The 16,460-nt window shown below is 34.3% G+C and overlaps 1 protein-coding gene across 1 annotated transcript; it reads right to left on the bottom strand.

The window, feature by feature from the left end:
* Positions 1–3,180: 3,180 nt before the first annotated feature.
* tbc1d20 (TBC1 domain family, member 20) lies at positions 3,181–15,043 on the bottom strand. The gene is given in 8 exon segments (NM_001025172.1): positions 3,181–3,558; positions 6,431–6,603; positions 7,080–7,221; positions 7,424–7,525; positions 8,848–9,034; positions 9,150–9,230; positions 11,311–11,496; positions 14,978–15,043. Coding segments are annotated over 8 exon segments (1,194 nt in total). The 5' UTR covers positions 15,039–15,043; the 3' UTR covers positions 3,181–3,296.
* Between the last annotated feature and the right edge of the window lie 1,417 nt (positions 15,044–16,460).

The following is a 16,460-nucleotide window of genomic DNA, read 5'->3' as shown; positions in this document are numbered from 1 at the left end:
ATATCCTCGAGCCCGGAGCTCCCTCCTGTTTGCAGGGCGAGAGGGGAGTTTGAGCTCAGGTAGGTCTCGAGAACTCCCCTGCTTATTTATGGCTAATGACAAATTAGGGATTGCTACAGAGAGATATACTGCTGATTGAGAGCTCATCTATGGTGCCAGTTTGGTTCAGTCAATTCACGTTTATCGCATGTCTTTAGACTGTGGGAGTAAACCGGAGAACCCGCTGGGAAACCCACACGAGCATGAACATGTGAACTCTGCACAGAAACATCGACCGGCCTGGTAAGGACTTAAACCAGTGACATTCCTGCTGTAAGGCAACAGTACTAACCACTAGGTCACCATATCAAAGAAAAGGGTGTAGGAGTGGAACAAGGGGATTCTTCAAGACGAAGATAACTGAGGTAAGAAACTCTGGTTATTTATAGTGAGTTCAGGAATCGCCTAATTGGTGAATCATGTGCTAGCTAATGCAGGACCAGCTGTGGTCAATCATAAGCATGTGATACTCTTGAAATTAGCCTAGAAATAAACTTCAAGCGTGGTGTAAGGGGTTAGTGTTTTTCATAAAGAGAAAAGTGTTTCTACAGGTGGTTTGTCAAGCTCACTCACCTGTGTGAGGCACACTTCATAAATGCCCAATGTTTTTTTTTAGAGATTGTAAGAAAGTGTCTGGTGCAAGTGTTGGTTAACCTCTTAAGGCCCAAGGTGTTTTTTTACTTGCAATTTTTATTTCTCTTTGCTATTTGAGCTTATCATCTTTTGATATGATGTACTTTTAGAGAAAATAGATGACCATATATGTGGATTTATGGTCCGAATTTACATAAAACACTTTTTCCTGACTGTGTTTTTTTATGCAAATACAACATAGAAACTTTATGAACTTACTTATACTATCAGGGAGTAAAAACAATATTTTTTCCCCATTTAGGACAGTTAAAAATAGGGTTTGCGACACTTCATATGCTGCAAAACAGTTGCAGGATGATGACACTGTATGTCTGTAACCAAATATAAACATTCAAGGTATTTTTTAATAAGTCACTTAAGAGCTAAAATGTACTGTCCACCTATGTGGCCACTCATGCCCTAGGAGGTTAAAGTATCAGCAAGATGAAAGTGTTTTCTACAGGTGGTTTGTCAACCCCACTTAGAAAAACAGAGCAGTAATGTACACAAACGCACTAAACTTTCACTTTTCTTTTTATTTAAACATATTTGACACATTACGAACCAGAGACGACCTATAACAATCTCTCAAAAGTGCAAAAAAATAAGCAAGAAGCATGTTCTTTAGTGCAAAATTAACGAAAAATTAAAGCATAAACAGCAGAAATGTGTCGACAGCAGCGTGTTATTTTAATAAATTATATTTTAATGAGGTGATTTTAGAATCACAATATTAATTAATGATTAATGGAATCGGTTATTTGTGAACAGCATTTAAACAAGAAATTATACGTCGAAGATTCAATATGTCATGATTCAACATTGATCTGGATATCAATCATAGAAGCTACTGCATTTCACATTCACTGCTTAATATAACCCCCTGATTCAAGAAATCTCAAGTTTGTTGATCAACTCCAGCTCAGCTTTTCAGTTGTTTGCTACGAATCAGCATTTCTAACTGAAAAATACTGCAATTAAGAAAAACTGAAATATGGTGGGTGAAAAAATAACATGCAAATTGTGAACATGTATATAAAAAATACAAGTTAATCTGATGCTGTTTTATAATAGTTTCATAATTAAGATATTACAGACATGTAAATGTGGTTCTGAATCAGTTCAATGAAACTGTCAATTCTACAAACAGGTCCTAAAATATTTTGGTCTCACTATATTAGTTATTCTTTATGTCAGCAAAGTATAATAAAACACATGATTTCTCAATCATGAAACACAAGCTGAGCAAATTTCTGCGCAATTAACGTGTAATGTAATTTTTGCGCGAATTGTTTATTTTGTGTGATATGATAATAATTTTACAAATATTGTACAGAAATGTTTGATTATGATAAAAAATGTGTAGATAAATTTTATTTTATTATTACGTTTATTTTGAACTTTTTTTCAAAGTTTATTTATACAATTTTTGCATTCATTTAATAATTGCTTGTTGCATTTAATGTAAATGTACATTTAGAAATTTCAAAACAAAAATGCACTTGAAATATTTAAATTATGACATCGAATTGAACAATTTAATAAATATAGTTTCTCCTCAAAATGACTGTACACTGCATAAATTGCATAGATTGAAAACAAAAAAGAACTTCTAAAAAGTACAAGTACAAAATTTTATCAAATAATTTTAACGTAAATCGTTAAACTGGATTGTACACGCCAATTGAATAAAATGTAGTTTGATAGTTGACTCATATATTGTTCATAAAACCATTATGCAAATTGAGAATTAAGAAAATGTAACTTCATTTATTCAATTATTGCACTGAATTCAATGATGATGTAACTAAAAACGTTTTGCGAACAACATATGCGAAAATTGTAAGTGTAAACTTAAATTGTTCTTTTATATAAATAAAATTCTTACGTCAAAAATTTTAGCTTAAATCACATTTCACGACCAAAAATGCAAACATTGCTATTGCGTAAATTACGCAGATTGAACACAATCATGAATTTATAAAAAATACAATTAAAAAATTGTAACAAATAATTTTAAAGTAAATCATCAAACTGAATTTACACGCCAATTAAATAAATAATAGTTTAATAATTTTGAGTCATATATTGTTCGTAAACCCATTATGTAAATTGACAATTAACAAAATCTAACTTTATTTATTCAATTGTTGCACTGAATTCAGTGACGATGCAAAACAGTTTTGCGAACAATAAACGTGAACATGGTATTGTGTTAATTTCAATAATTTTTTATATACATAAAATTTTTACGTCAAAAAATTTGCTCAAATCACATTCCTAAACAATGTCGCATAAGTTTAGACAACACGCGACATAGCTATTACGTAAATTTGAATTATTCGTAAAAAAAAATGTCAAAAAAAATTACGCAAAAATTTGCTCAGACCACATTTCACGAATGAGAAGTTTAGTGTACGAATCTCTGCTTTACGTTTACCGCAACTCAACAACTGACGCTCGATTTACGGTATCATTTCAGAATCTTATTGAATTATAACAACTATGCGCACAATATATTTTATTTATTAGTCTAACTTCTTTACAAGTATAAATACTTAAAAAAAAAAAAAAAAACATATTCAGTCCTTCAACTGTGAGCTTGTGCTGTTATTTCAGCTCCTTCACGGAAACAGTAAGTCTAATTTCGGAGCCCATTCCAGAGCTGAATTCACCACGGCCAGCGCCGCGGCTCCCAGTGCCACCGTCAAACCCATCACCGCTAACCTCATGAAGCGGCGTGCCGTAGGCTGAACCACCGCCACAGTCCCGCGCTGAGCCTCCAGTGTTCGCTGCTGCTGCTCTTTCCGTCTCTGGCGAAGCACCACGTCCGGCCGCTGCTGCGTCGACGCCAGCTCAAAGTCTTTAAATGTGGAGACTGCCGTTCTGGTGGAAAACAAGAGATTGTCGGATCATTTTTTGTTTTGAGTTTTCAAGATTAAAAAAAACTCTGAAGCAATGCTGGGGTAGTAATGAGAGCTACATGTAATCAGACTACATGAGTTTTTCAAGTAACCAATAAAGTAATGCATCCCTTTTTAATTTAAAATAAAGTATCCGAGTTATTCATTCATTTATTTTCATCTGCTTTTCCGGGGCCAGGTTGTGGGGGCAGCAGTCTTAGGAGAGAACCCCATACACTTTTTCCAGCTCCTCCGGGGGGATCCTGAGGCGTTCCTAGGCCAGCCGAGAGACATTGTCCCTCCAGCTTGTCCTGGATCTTCCACAAGGCCTCCTCCCAGTGGGACATGCCTGGAACACCCCCCTAAGTAGGCATCCAGGAGGCATTCAAAACAGATGCCCGAGCCACCTCAGCTGACTTCTCTGGATGTGGAGGAGCAGTGGCTCTACTTTGAGCTCCTCCCGGATGTCAGAGCTCCTCACCCTATCTACAAGGAAGCACCCTGCTAAGAAAACTCATTTCGGCCACTTGTATCTGACATCTTGTCCTTTGGGTCATTACCCAAAGTTCATGACCATAGGTGAGAGTAGGAACGTAGACTGACCAGTTAATCGAGAGCTTTGCCTTCCGGCTTAGATTCTTTTTTACCACAATGAAGCGGTACATCGACCGCAATACTGCTGTCGCTGCACTAGTCTGCGTTCCATCCTTCCCTCACTCGTGAACAAAACCCCAAAATACTTGAACTCTTCCACCTGGGTTAAGGACTTTCTTCCAACCTGGAGATGGCAAACCACCTTTTTCCGGTGGGGCACCATGGCCTCAGACTTGGAGGTGCTGATTCTCATCCCAGCCGTCTCAGACTAGGCAGCAAACTGGCCCAGTGCATGCTGAAGGTCCATGTTCGATGAAGCCAACAGAACAAATTTGTTGAAATAACAGAGATGAGATCCTGTGGTCCCCGAATCGGACCCCCTCCAGCTTAAGGCTGCGCCTTGAAATTCTGTCCATAAAAATGATGAACAGAATTGGTGACAAGGGGCAGCCCTGCTGGAGTCCAACATGCACTGGAAACAAGTTTGACTTATTGCGGGCAATGCCAACCAAACTCCAAACTACTCTGTTCATACAGGGACGAGACAGCTCTTAACAGAGCGCCTCTGACCCATACTCCCCGAACACCCTCCACAGAATGCCATGGAAGACACGGTCGAATGCCTTCCTGTGGGCATACCCCATGAACCCTCAAGCACTCTAGTGAGGGTATAGAGCTGGTCCAGTGTACCATGGCCTGGAAAAAAAACGCATTGTTCTTTCTGAATCCTAGGTTATCAAGTTACTTTTTCAAAAAACAAGTACCGCCAGTTATTTTATTAGCAGACTGACAGCTTTCCAGTCCCTTTGTTGATTAAAATTGGGAATATACTCACATATGGCTGTTCTGAAAGAAAACAAACGTTTTTTGTCGTTGTTGAGAGTTGTAGAGATTAAAAGACGTCTGAAGCAATGTTGGGTTAGCAATGAGAGTTACTTGTAATCAGATTACTTTTTCAAGTAACTAGTAAAGTAATGCATTACTTTTTCATTTCAAATAAATAAATCTGAGTAACTTTTTTCAAAAAACAAGTATTACCAGTTATTTTATTAGTAGACTGACAGCTTTCTAGTCCCTGTGTTGATTGAAATCTGGAGTAAACATATATTGTGTACGAAGAGGAAATATGATGTGTTCGCTCTGAAATCAAGATGGCGGCAAGCACAGTTTTGCACTTTATTGGTAGTATCATGTTTGATGAATTTGCAATTTATTACATTTCTGTAGTTCCAGCTTAAATCTTAATTAACGCTCTTGTAAAAGAGATTTTTAATCTCAATGCGTCTTTCCTGGTAAAGTAAAGGTTATAATAATAATAATATTATTAATAATATTATAATAATAATTATATATAAATTAATTATTTATAATTAATTTATTATAATAAATATTATAATATAATAATAATAATATTATTATAACAATAACAATTAAATGTAAACATGTATTTAGCCATCTCACTTGCATAAAAACCAATCCAGTTTCACTTAAAACAAATAAAAACATTAAAATTCAAACGGTTTTCATCATGCATCCTGTTCTTTAAGAGACCCAGAAATGCAGCACTTCTGAAAGCTTGATTTGAGCTGCGCCTCAACATTACAGATGAGGATTAACATTTTCGGCTGAAGTTTACTCACTTTACATTTCCCTTTTGATTAAAAAAACTGACTTGTATGTGTAAAAAAAAAATTATATTCTCACCAACAAACAAGCCCAGCCTAGAATAAAAGTTTTGGAAATGTGACATAATGCATTACTTCACTTAAAAAGTAAGTCCTACAACAAGTAATGCAAGATTGTAATGTCACTTGTAATGAAAGCCAACCTTCCCCAACAGTGCTCTGAAGCCGTGTGAAATGTGCAGCTGCGTTTGATGCGTGACATAATATTCACAAAAACAGAGGAAGGGAGGGACTTATTGGGTAGCCCCTCCCCTTATTAAAAATAGCAAGCAGCATGTTGTTTATATCAGAGCTTGTGTTATTGAGCACATCTGATTCATGATTTCCACCATTTCTCCAAGTGCACACTACAGCATGCAGTGCAGAATTCAGGTTTGCGTTGACTTGTGCGTATGATCTGCTCCGTGCTGTTGTATATCTAGATCAGAAAGTGTGTGTGTTGGAAAAGTTTATGCGGTTCAAATACAAAACCTGGAACTCGTTCACCCTAAATGGAAAGCATATTTTATAATGTCCGAATCTTTGTAACCATTGATTTTGAGGGCGTCTGTAAAATCACTGCGAAGAGAAACTCACTGCTGACTGCGCTCTCTGGCTAGCTCTGATGGAGGAAACTGCACGAACAGATCTCCAGCGCGGCTGATCAGCGTTTCATACGGCAGGTCCTCTGGGATGCGGGACAGGAGGTGGTGCATCATGGCCATGTCACACTCACAGTCCAAGACCTCCTCCTCACGATGCAACACGATCTGCAGATAATTACTTTACAGATTAACTGTATGCTATAGCAATGAGAAATATGAAATTGCTTCTTTGCATTACGGTAATGACAATGGCATTTTAAAATAGCAATTGTGTTATAACAGTAGTGAATACCCCTTTTTTAACATTATAGTAATTACAGTGACATTTAAAGGTGAAATATTACTTCACCTTATGCCACGGTATTGAGAAAAGTATTCTTCTAATTATAGAAATGGCAATTTTCAGTAATTAATGTTTAAGAAGAGTCTTGTCTAACATCAAAACTCCAGATATAAAAAAAAACTACAGTAGCTGGAAAGAAAAATCAGGACAAACAGTCCCGACATAATAGAAAGTATCAATTATTTATTCCACCCTGAAAACACAGTCTGATTCAGGCCTAAAAATAGCAGCGATTGCCAAACATGCTGACCCACAAACCAGAAACGAAGCTTTCTGAAGAAAAAACAAAACGACCCACCACTGCAGCGAAGTAGATGGGCATGAGCGGATGGCAGGCCAGGAAGAAATCATACAACCGAACCACGTGGCGGAAATCTGACAGGACGTGCCCGAACCAGGTGATCAGCCAGCTGAGGGCGAATATGGTGCCCACTTCAGCCCTGCAGACAAAATGGAGACGTTTACCAGTGACGAAGAGGGAGAAAATACAGAACAGAGGGCACTGTGTGTTCAGGAGATGGTGATTTTGATGTTGCATAATGATGAACACACAGGAACACAGATCAAGCAGACTATTGTGCTTCAGCAAACACACAGACAAGAGAGAGGGAAAGCAAATATTAAAGGCGTTTGTTGACTGACTGCTGCATGAAGTCGAAGACCTCAGGATTGACCCTCTCGATGATGGGCATCAGATAGTTCAGGATGTGTTTAGTGTTGTCCATCGTGGGGTCCATAAAGTCCCTGTGATAGAGGAGAAACCAACAAAATTAGCTTTTTTTTTTTTTTTTTTTTTTTTAAATAATTTGGTTATTTTTGTTGTACTTTTAGTAGAGAAACTGGAGGAATTAAATATGCTAATTAAATTACAGTTTTATGTTAAATATTGTAAGAACTGTACAAAAAAATAAGATTTTTTTACTGATTATCTACATAAAACAGTTTGCATAATTTAGTGATGATGATGATGATTTAAATATAAAAAATACATAATACTGAATTGAATTAAAATATTTGACATTTTATTGTTTATTTTATTATTTCATATTTACACATGACTGCATACATTTTAAATCAGCCTTAAGTCACAGGAATAAAATACATTTTATACTACATTTAACAAGAAAACTATTCGATTTCATGCTATCAACAAGCTAATTCATACTGGAAACATGCTAGCAACATGCTCATTCATACTATATGTTATCAAAATGCTAATTCACACTATAAACAAGCTAATTCATGCTAACAACATGCTAATCCATACTGGAAACAAGTTAGCAACGTAGAGACATGTTAGCAACAAGCTCATTTATACCATATGTTAACAACATGTCAATTCACACTATAAACAAGCTAATTCATACTAAAACATGCTAATCCACACTAGAAACATGTTAGCAACATGCTAATTTATATTAAATGTAACAACATGTTCATTCACACTAAAAATAAGCTAATTCATACTTGAAACATGCTAACAACAAGCTAATTCATACTGGAAACATGCTAGCAACATCCTCATTCATAATATATGTTAACAACATGCTAATTCACACAACAAACAAACTAATTCATACTAGAAACATGCTAACAACATGCTAATCCATACTGGAAACAAGTTAGCAATAAAGAGACATGTTAACAACATGCTCATTCATACCATATGTAAAAACATGCCAATTCACTCTATAAACAAGCTAATTCATACTAAAAACATGCTAATCCACACTAGAAACATGTTAGCAACATGCTAATTTATATTATATGTTAACAACATGTTCATTAACACTAAAAAATAAGCTAATTCATACTTGAATCATGCTAACAACATGCTAATATCTACTGGGAAAGTCTGTCTGTCTGTCTGTCTATTTATCTTTCTATCTGTCTGTCCATCTATCTGTCGTAACTTTTTTATATTTCTAGTAGTTAGTAGGAATTGAGAATGATTATACGAAAAAATTTCCCCCCCCTAACAGGCAAAAATAGATACTACACATTTGCTTTTACAAATCATATACATTTATATTTATGAATAGGAATTTCTATTTATATGTTCAGACCTGAGGTGGTGTGTGGAGAGTTTCTCCACGAGGGCAGTGGCGAGTCTCTCTCCGAGCACCAGCAGGAAAGTGACCACGATGTCATGATAACCCTGATAGTAATGCAGCTGAGGGTTTTTCACCAAAACACGCAGAATAATATCGGTGAGCTCCTCCTGAAGACCCTCACGCTGCTCATCCGGCATCCCTGAGGCACAAAAGCACACACAAAACACTGGATTTCAGTTACGAACACTGCAGCTGCTCATTCTGGATAATATAATACTATGAAATAAAATAGAATAAAATATAGGTCTGCTGACCTGGAGGAAAGCGTCTAAGTGACCGCTGAACATCAAGAAGAACCTGGTTAAAGTCTTTGTTGTTTTCTCGATCGACAGGATCTGAAACAAAAAACTGGTTTTAGATCTGTGCTGTGTTGCCAGATTGGGTGGTTTCCTGCCCAATTGGGCGGTTTTGAATTAGATTTTGTGGGTAAAAAATAGCAGAGGTGGGTTGACAAAATTTGGGCGGTTTTGAAACTTAAATTTTATCTGCAACTTATTTAACAAAACATAACTGCGAACTGCTACTCCATTCAGTTAATAGTGACTAGCGCATAGCACAAACTCTGTGGGCCCACCCACAAGAGGAGGTGAAGAAGTTATATCAAAATCTGACTCTCCGGACATAGCAGACTCCCCTTTGTGTGCATGTGCCAGGAGTTAAACTCACGGCGGTTTATCATAAAACTAATCGATAATTTTTTTCCGTAATTGACAGCAAGAACATAGAAGCGTTGTTTGATTGACAAGCAGCACCCAATTATGTTCAAAAGAATATAAAAACGCCACATAAGATAAATGAACTGCATTTCGAAAGTAAAACATAGGCCTACTCTAGTAGGTAGTGTAATCTACACAACATTAAGCCCAGTGTTTGTGTGAGAGGGGGGCGGTGTTTCGATGTGATCCGGTTATGTTGAAAATCTGTGACTGCTGGTGTTTCTTGCTGTTTGGTTAAAATTATGACAGTTAAAGTAACTAGGTTGATTTCGTTTGGGTGGGTTTTGGCCGCTTTATCTGGCAACACTATATAATTTAGAAAGAAATGTGCTGTTTTTTGGTGTTGCTAATGTTGTTGTTTCAGCATTAAATTAAACTGTATAAAGGAAAGCATAAACAAATGTAGGACATTCATTGTTTAGCAATTGAAATAATGATTAAAAGAATAAAATTATATAATAAATATTTTTGAAATATTATTTACAATTTAATTTAGTGATTTTCCTGTTAAAGGTAGTATAATTTAATGTATTCCAGTGATTTAAAGCTGAGTTTTAAATGCTTGGAATTATGTGTAAACATTATTTTAAGTAGTTTAATTTAATTCAATATATATATATATATATATATATATATATATATATATATATATACACATACACACATATTTATATATATATATATATATATATATATATATATATATATATATATATACACACACACACACATACATACATACATACACACACACATATTTATATATATATATATATATATATATATATATATATATATATATATATATATATATATATACACACACACACAAACAAACATATATATATACATATTTATATATATATATATATATATATATACACACACACACACACACATACATATATATATATATATATATATATATATATATATATATATATATATATATATATATATATATATATATATATATATATATATATATATATATATATACATACATACATATTTATATATATATATATATATATATATATATATATATATATATATATATATATATATATATATATAGTATATGTGTATATGTATGTATGTTTATGTGTGTGTATGTGTTTGTATGTGTGTGTGTCTATATACACACACACACACACACACACACACACACACACACACACACACACACACACACACACACACACACACACACATTTTTTACAGTTGGATTTTTTGCCTAATAGTAATTGTGGTTTATCATCTTAAAATAATATACAGTATGTTTATAATAATAAAAATATTTCAAAATCAACATAAAAATATACTTGTATAATTTAAATAAATTAGAATACAATATAACAGTATATATTAGTAGAATTATACATAATAATAGTAACATTCTCTATAAAAGGGATGAGAATGTAATTAAGCATCAAATTCTTACACAAAAAACATTTCAATATTAAAATGAACTAATATTAACTACATTATATAGTATATTAACTAGCTTATATTAACTAAAAACTTATATTGCCTGTGAAATATGTAGCAATGCAATTCGAATACTTTTCATGACAATTAAATCATGTTTTTCTCCTCATAATACATTCAATTTGCCTCCCAAACTGAACATGACCATGCTTTATCTTGAATTGAGTATGAAATCAGATTGCAACAGATAAATGCTTGTCTCTCTCACCCAGTTCCTCTGGTATGTTTTCCTCAGAGACGTTGAGCAGTTTGGGCCACACCAGGCGTCTGATCTCGTCGGTCATTAGACCTCCTTCACTGATGGCCATTCGTCTCAGAGCCGCAACGTCCACAGGCCGGCAGCTCAGAGCCTGCGTGATCTCAGACATCTTCTTTCTGCGTCTACTCTCCACGTCTGAAATCATTGACACAACACACACACTGATGATCTGAACGGACTCAAACATCCACTGGAAATGCAGATCTTCAACTTTACTCTTCATTTGCGCAAGTGTTTGGTCAAGACAGACGATCCCAGAGGGACAGAAGATTTAAGACAGATATGAGATTAAACTATTTTTAATTAGTTGTTTATGTCAAAGTTGGTATTAGCTCTACTGTAAAAGATCTGGGTGTTATATTAGACTATTAGACTAGCAACTGAACTTTTAATAATCCTATCTTCCATGTCACAAAAACCGCCTTCTTTCATCTAACAAATAGCACTAAGTTACGAAGTATGCTATCCATCTCAGATGCAGAAAAGCTAGTTCATGCTTTTATGACTTCTATGCTAGATTACTGTAATGCTCTGTTTGTTGGCTGCCCAGCATCCTCCATTAATAAACGTTAGTTAGTGCAAAAACTGCAGATGCCAGAGTTCTTACTAGGTCAAGAAAATATGATCATATCCCCCGAATTTTATCCTCATTACACTGGCTGCCTGTTAAGTTCCGTATTGATTATAAAATATTGCTTCTTACCTATAAAGCTTTAAATAATCGAGCTCCTGTTCATCTAACCAACCTTCTGCCTTGCTACAATATTAATAATAGCAACAATTAATAATATTAATAATTAATTATTTTAGTTTATGATGGAATTTGTATACTTTTCTTTCTATAAATCTAGTCACATTATTATAATATATACACTAACATAGGAGAACACAAACGTAGGACTGTTTTTGTAAATGTTGACAGTTAGTTTGTGTATTAAATTATATTATATGTTTGTTCAAGTTGTTTATTTAAGTATCGGCCAATAAAAAATATTGTAATAAAATAAAGCATTGCCACAAATTACCACAAAAAAAAAAAAAAAGAAGAATTGATTTGAAAAGGATTTGCAGTGGTTGTGATTTAAATAAACCGATTTTTGCTCTAGTTAGCCACTTTTTTTAATGTTAGATTAAAATATGTTCGTTAATCTATGAAGAAAAAACAGCGACGAAGATTATGAATAAAAGTGTTTATGATATGAAACAATGAGCACAATGCCTATCAATGGCAAATTGAGTCACAGGACACTCCCATAGAAAAACTATTAGACACATTTAAAGGATTATGAGGCAGAAATAAAAATTTCACACACCTAAAAATACATCATCTAGGACATTCAACCAGAAACGTACATTATCACTTATAAAAAATGTTACAGAGCCTGACCTTTGAGCTTCTTCTCCTCAAAAATATCATACAAAAACAAGCATAAAATCCTACAATTCAATGATAGAACGCATCCTTGATACCTGCCAGCTTCAAAAACAAATGATGTCACTTCCTCTGAGTCATAGCCGTCAAGGTGTATTTGTGTTATATTTAATGCAAATGTGACAGGACTGGGAAAAATGTGGATAATTGTATAATAGTATTTATTTGTAGAATTTACTTTATAATTTCATGTTTTAAATCAACTTATGTGAATGATAACAACTTAAAACTTGCTATTTCTGAAGTATTTTTCCACATAGCATAACAAAACTATTAAAGCTGTAGGTTCAATTGGGCAGATGACAAGGACAATGACAGGGGTTTGTACATTTGTGAAGTGTTTTTAATGAGGAACAAAAATCTGAGAACCAAATGATTGACATACAGAACAACTAGCAGAAATCAACCATTAGTCCATCTTCGATTTTTTTTTAGGATGAAATAATTTTAATTAATTGTATTTATGTTTTATTTCAGGGACTAATAATGTACGCTTCTGGTAGAATGTCCCATCTCTGTATTTTCATTCCATCTAGTGCTGCCAAACAATATGTTACATATCTGAACCAAGTGTTATATATACACAAACAAATAAACCGAATTAAAAAAGTTTTTAAAAGTTTTATATATATATATATATATATATATATATATATATATATATATATATATATATTTTTTTTTTATGAATGTTTATGTCTATAATAAATACATACACAACTATTTTGCACACTCACATACACAGTTACAGTTGTCCACATTTGAAGTGGATCAAAAAAACTAAAAAGGTTATACAAAATTGTCTCAAGACAAGAATATGTGTTGTTCAATAGTTTTAGGACAACTTTAAGGAAGGCTTTTGATCCGATTCAAATGTTGACTACTGTAAATGTGTGTGCAAAATAGTGGTATATTTATTTATTGAAGACATTCATATTAAACATAAATATAATATTACAAACAAATATAGACGGACCAACAGACGGAACAACAGACAGAGAGATAGACAAATTGGCAGGCAGACAGACACTTAAAAATGTTGAGTTTTTTATTTAAACAAATGGTTGAGTTAAACATATTTGGTGCTTTGTTGGGTTATTTTTAATCTGTATTAGATTGTTTATTAATAACTCAACTAGTTGAGATAAATATTTTGTGCTTTGTTGGGTTATTTTTAACCTTTATTGGGTTATTTATTTAATAACTCTACCAGTTGGGTTAAAAATTTGAATTTCAACAGTCAACTGATTTAACTGACACAAAACAGCTGTATTAACATGCGTATGTAATGTTGTTTTTGCGTTATTACTTTTATTTAAGCTCAAATGCAATAATTCATTAATTTATTTTTAATCAAATTACCTCTCGGTGTCATGTTTTTATATCCGATTTGCTATCCAAGACCATCTTTTAGAAGCGTTCGGATGTGGTTAAAATGTATTGTACATTGTTAACACTGAGTGGAGCCTGCTGCAGCTGCTGGACAGCCTCTCCAGCACACAGAGCTCTATATTTTGCTCAATCAACACATGATGTTCTGCTTGCACAGTTTATAACTGTCTGCACTTTGTTCTGTTTCTTTATTGTTTGCGATTCTTGATTTATTTTAACAAAAGTGCCTGGAAGTAAAATGTAATGAAGGAAAAGCATTTTCAATATTTTTGAATACTGTATGTTATTTATTTACACAGTCATAATTATAAATTTAATAGTAGTACTAGTAATAGTAGCAATAGTAATACCAGAATGGAAAATAACAACATTTAATCAAAATAGCCCAATTCATTAGATAAAATAACCCAGTTGGGTAAGTGCTAAAATAACCTATAGTTGGGTTATATTTCGGGGTATTTTTAACCCAACTATTTAGACATTAGATAGAAAGAAAGATAGATAGTCATTTATTCATCTATCTACATCAATGTTTGCACTGACAGATGTATTCCAGACCCTCTAACGTATATTTGTTCCATTTCTACCTATCTATCTATCTATCTATCTATCTATCTATCTATCTATCTATCTATCTATCTATCTATCTATCTATCTCCCAACACTCGATAGTTTTATAACTGTAAAAATCATTATTATCGACATTTCTCCATTTATCGACAGTTAAAGTGAAGCAGTAAACCCTTCTCCTCCTCCTGCTGTCATATATGACCAGACTTCAGTAAAACACACCTTGTTTTCCGACTCCATTGAGCGGGGAAGCTCCGACACTCCGCGACCTCTTCAGATTCATCCTGTGGCTAATGTTCAAACTCGAGCTCCATCGTTTTACTCCACAGAAAAACACAACAGGTTTAGCTGCTCTGCTAACTTAAAGGCCACATCATCTCATTCAGGCCCGCGCAGCTCAATAAACTCTTGTCCGTTGAAAGTCATCTGTCTGTCCGGTGTGTGTGGCGCATGACAGGGGTTTAAATGAGCGAGATCCGCCGAACTGAACCGGGATCACGGAGCACCTTTTGTGTCATTTCATGTGAATCGCTTCAGGAGCTCCAGCTGTAGTTTCATATGGGTTAATGTTTACGTGTGGAGTGAAGGATTGTGGGAGTTGTGGTTTAGTTTCAGCACGAACAAGGTGGCCTTGTAGAAAACCTTCAAAATAAAAGTCCCCAATGTAAAAACAAAAAGTGTCACACCCATTAGAATGAGCTGCACAGTTTTCCAGCAAACGGTAAATCTCCGATGAAATATTAATGTTATTTTTTACAATTTTACACGGTTCATTTTTACATAATCCACATCATAATGTGATATAAAAACAACCAGTTAAAAAAATGTAAGCATTCATTTAGTTGTTCAAGCATGAATTGAGATGATAGACCACAGGTGTCAAACTCCGTTCCAAAAGGGCCGCAGCTCTGCACAGTTTAGTTCCAACCCAAATTAAACACACCTGATCAAACTAATTGAGTCCTTCAGGCTTGTTTGAAACCTACAGGTAAGTGTGTTGGAGCAGGGTTGGAACAAAACTGTGCAGGGCTTCGGCCCTCCAGGAATTGAGTTTGACACCTGTGATAGACCATGTAAACTCTAGAGCTGTTAGTACCAGAGCGCGGTTAAGTTGGTTTTGTTTCCTGACACATTCAGTGATACACGCCACGGCAATAACTCAAAAACCGCGCTTAGTACCAGCATGCTATTGCTAGCGCAAAAACAGTTGAAAATACTGGGGTAAAATAAATTAATATTTTAAAGATATGACAGGGAAAATTGAATTTAATGCAGGGCATTTTGTCCGGTCTGATACCCAATATATCATATCTATTAGGCAGTACACTTATCTTTTAAAGCAAAACAAATCTTAAACGTGGTGACTTTGTAATGAAAAGACAGTTTACCGGAAGCTTTTTGGTCCTAAAATAAAAAATCTGTGTGCTGATACCCCATTTGCTGTTCCTCACGTTAAAAAAAACATGCTCAATAAATGATACAGTTAATTTAAAATAACTTAACGATGTAAAATCAATGATAAATAATACATTTAACTCTCATTCAAATGCATTTTAAGCCACTGTCAGTTTTGAAAAGAAACATTGGAAAACATGTAACCATTGACTGCTGTTGTATTTGTTTTTATACTATGGATGTCAATGTCCTACATTCCTCAAAATATCTTCATTTGTATTAAACAGAAATAAATAAATAAACAAAAATC

The sequence above is a fragment of the Danio rerio genome, chromosome 22, assembly GCF_049306965.1.
Source record: "Danio rerio strain Tuebingen ecotype United States chromosome 22, GRCz12tu, whole genome shotgun sequence".
Lineage (NCBI taxonomy): Eukaryota > Metazoa > Chordata > Actinopteri > Cypriniformes > Danionidae > Danio > Danio rerio.
The sequence above is the reverse complement of the archived record's forward strand: the minus strand, read 5'-3'. Positions and strand labels throughout refer to the sequence as shown.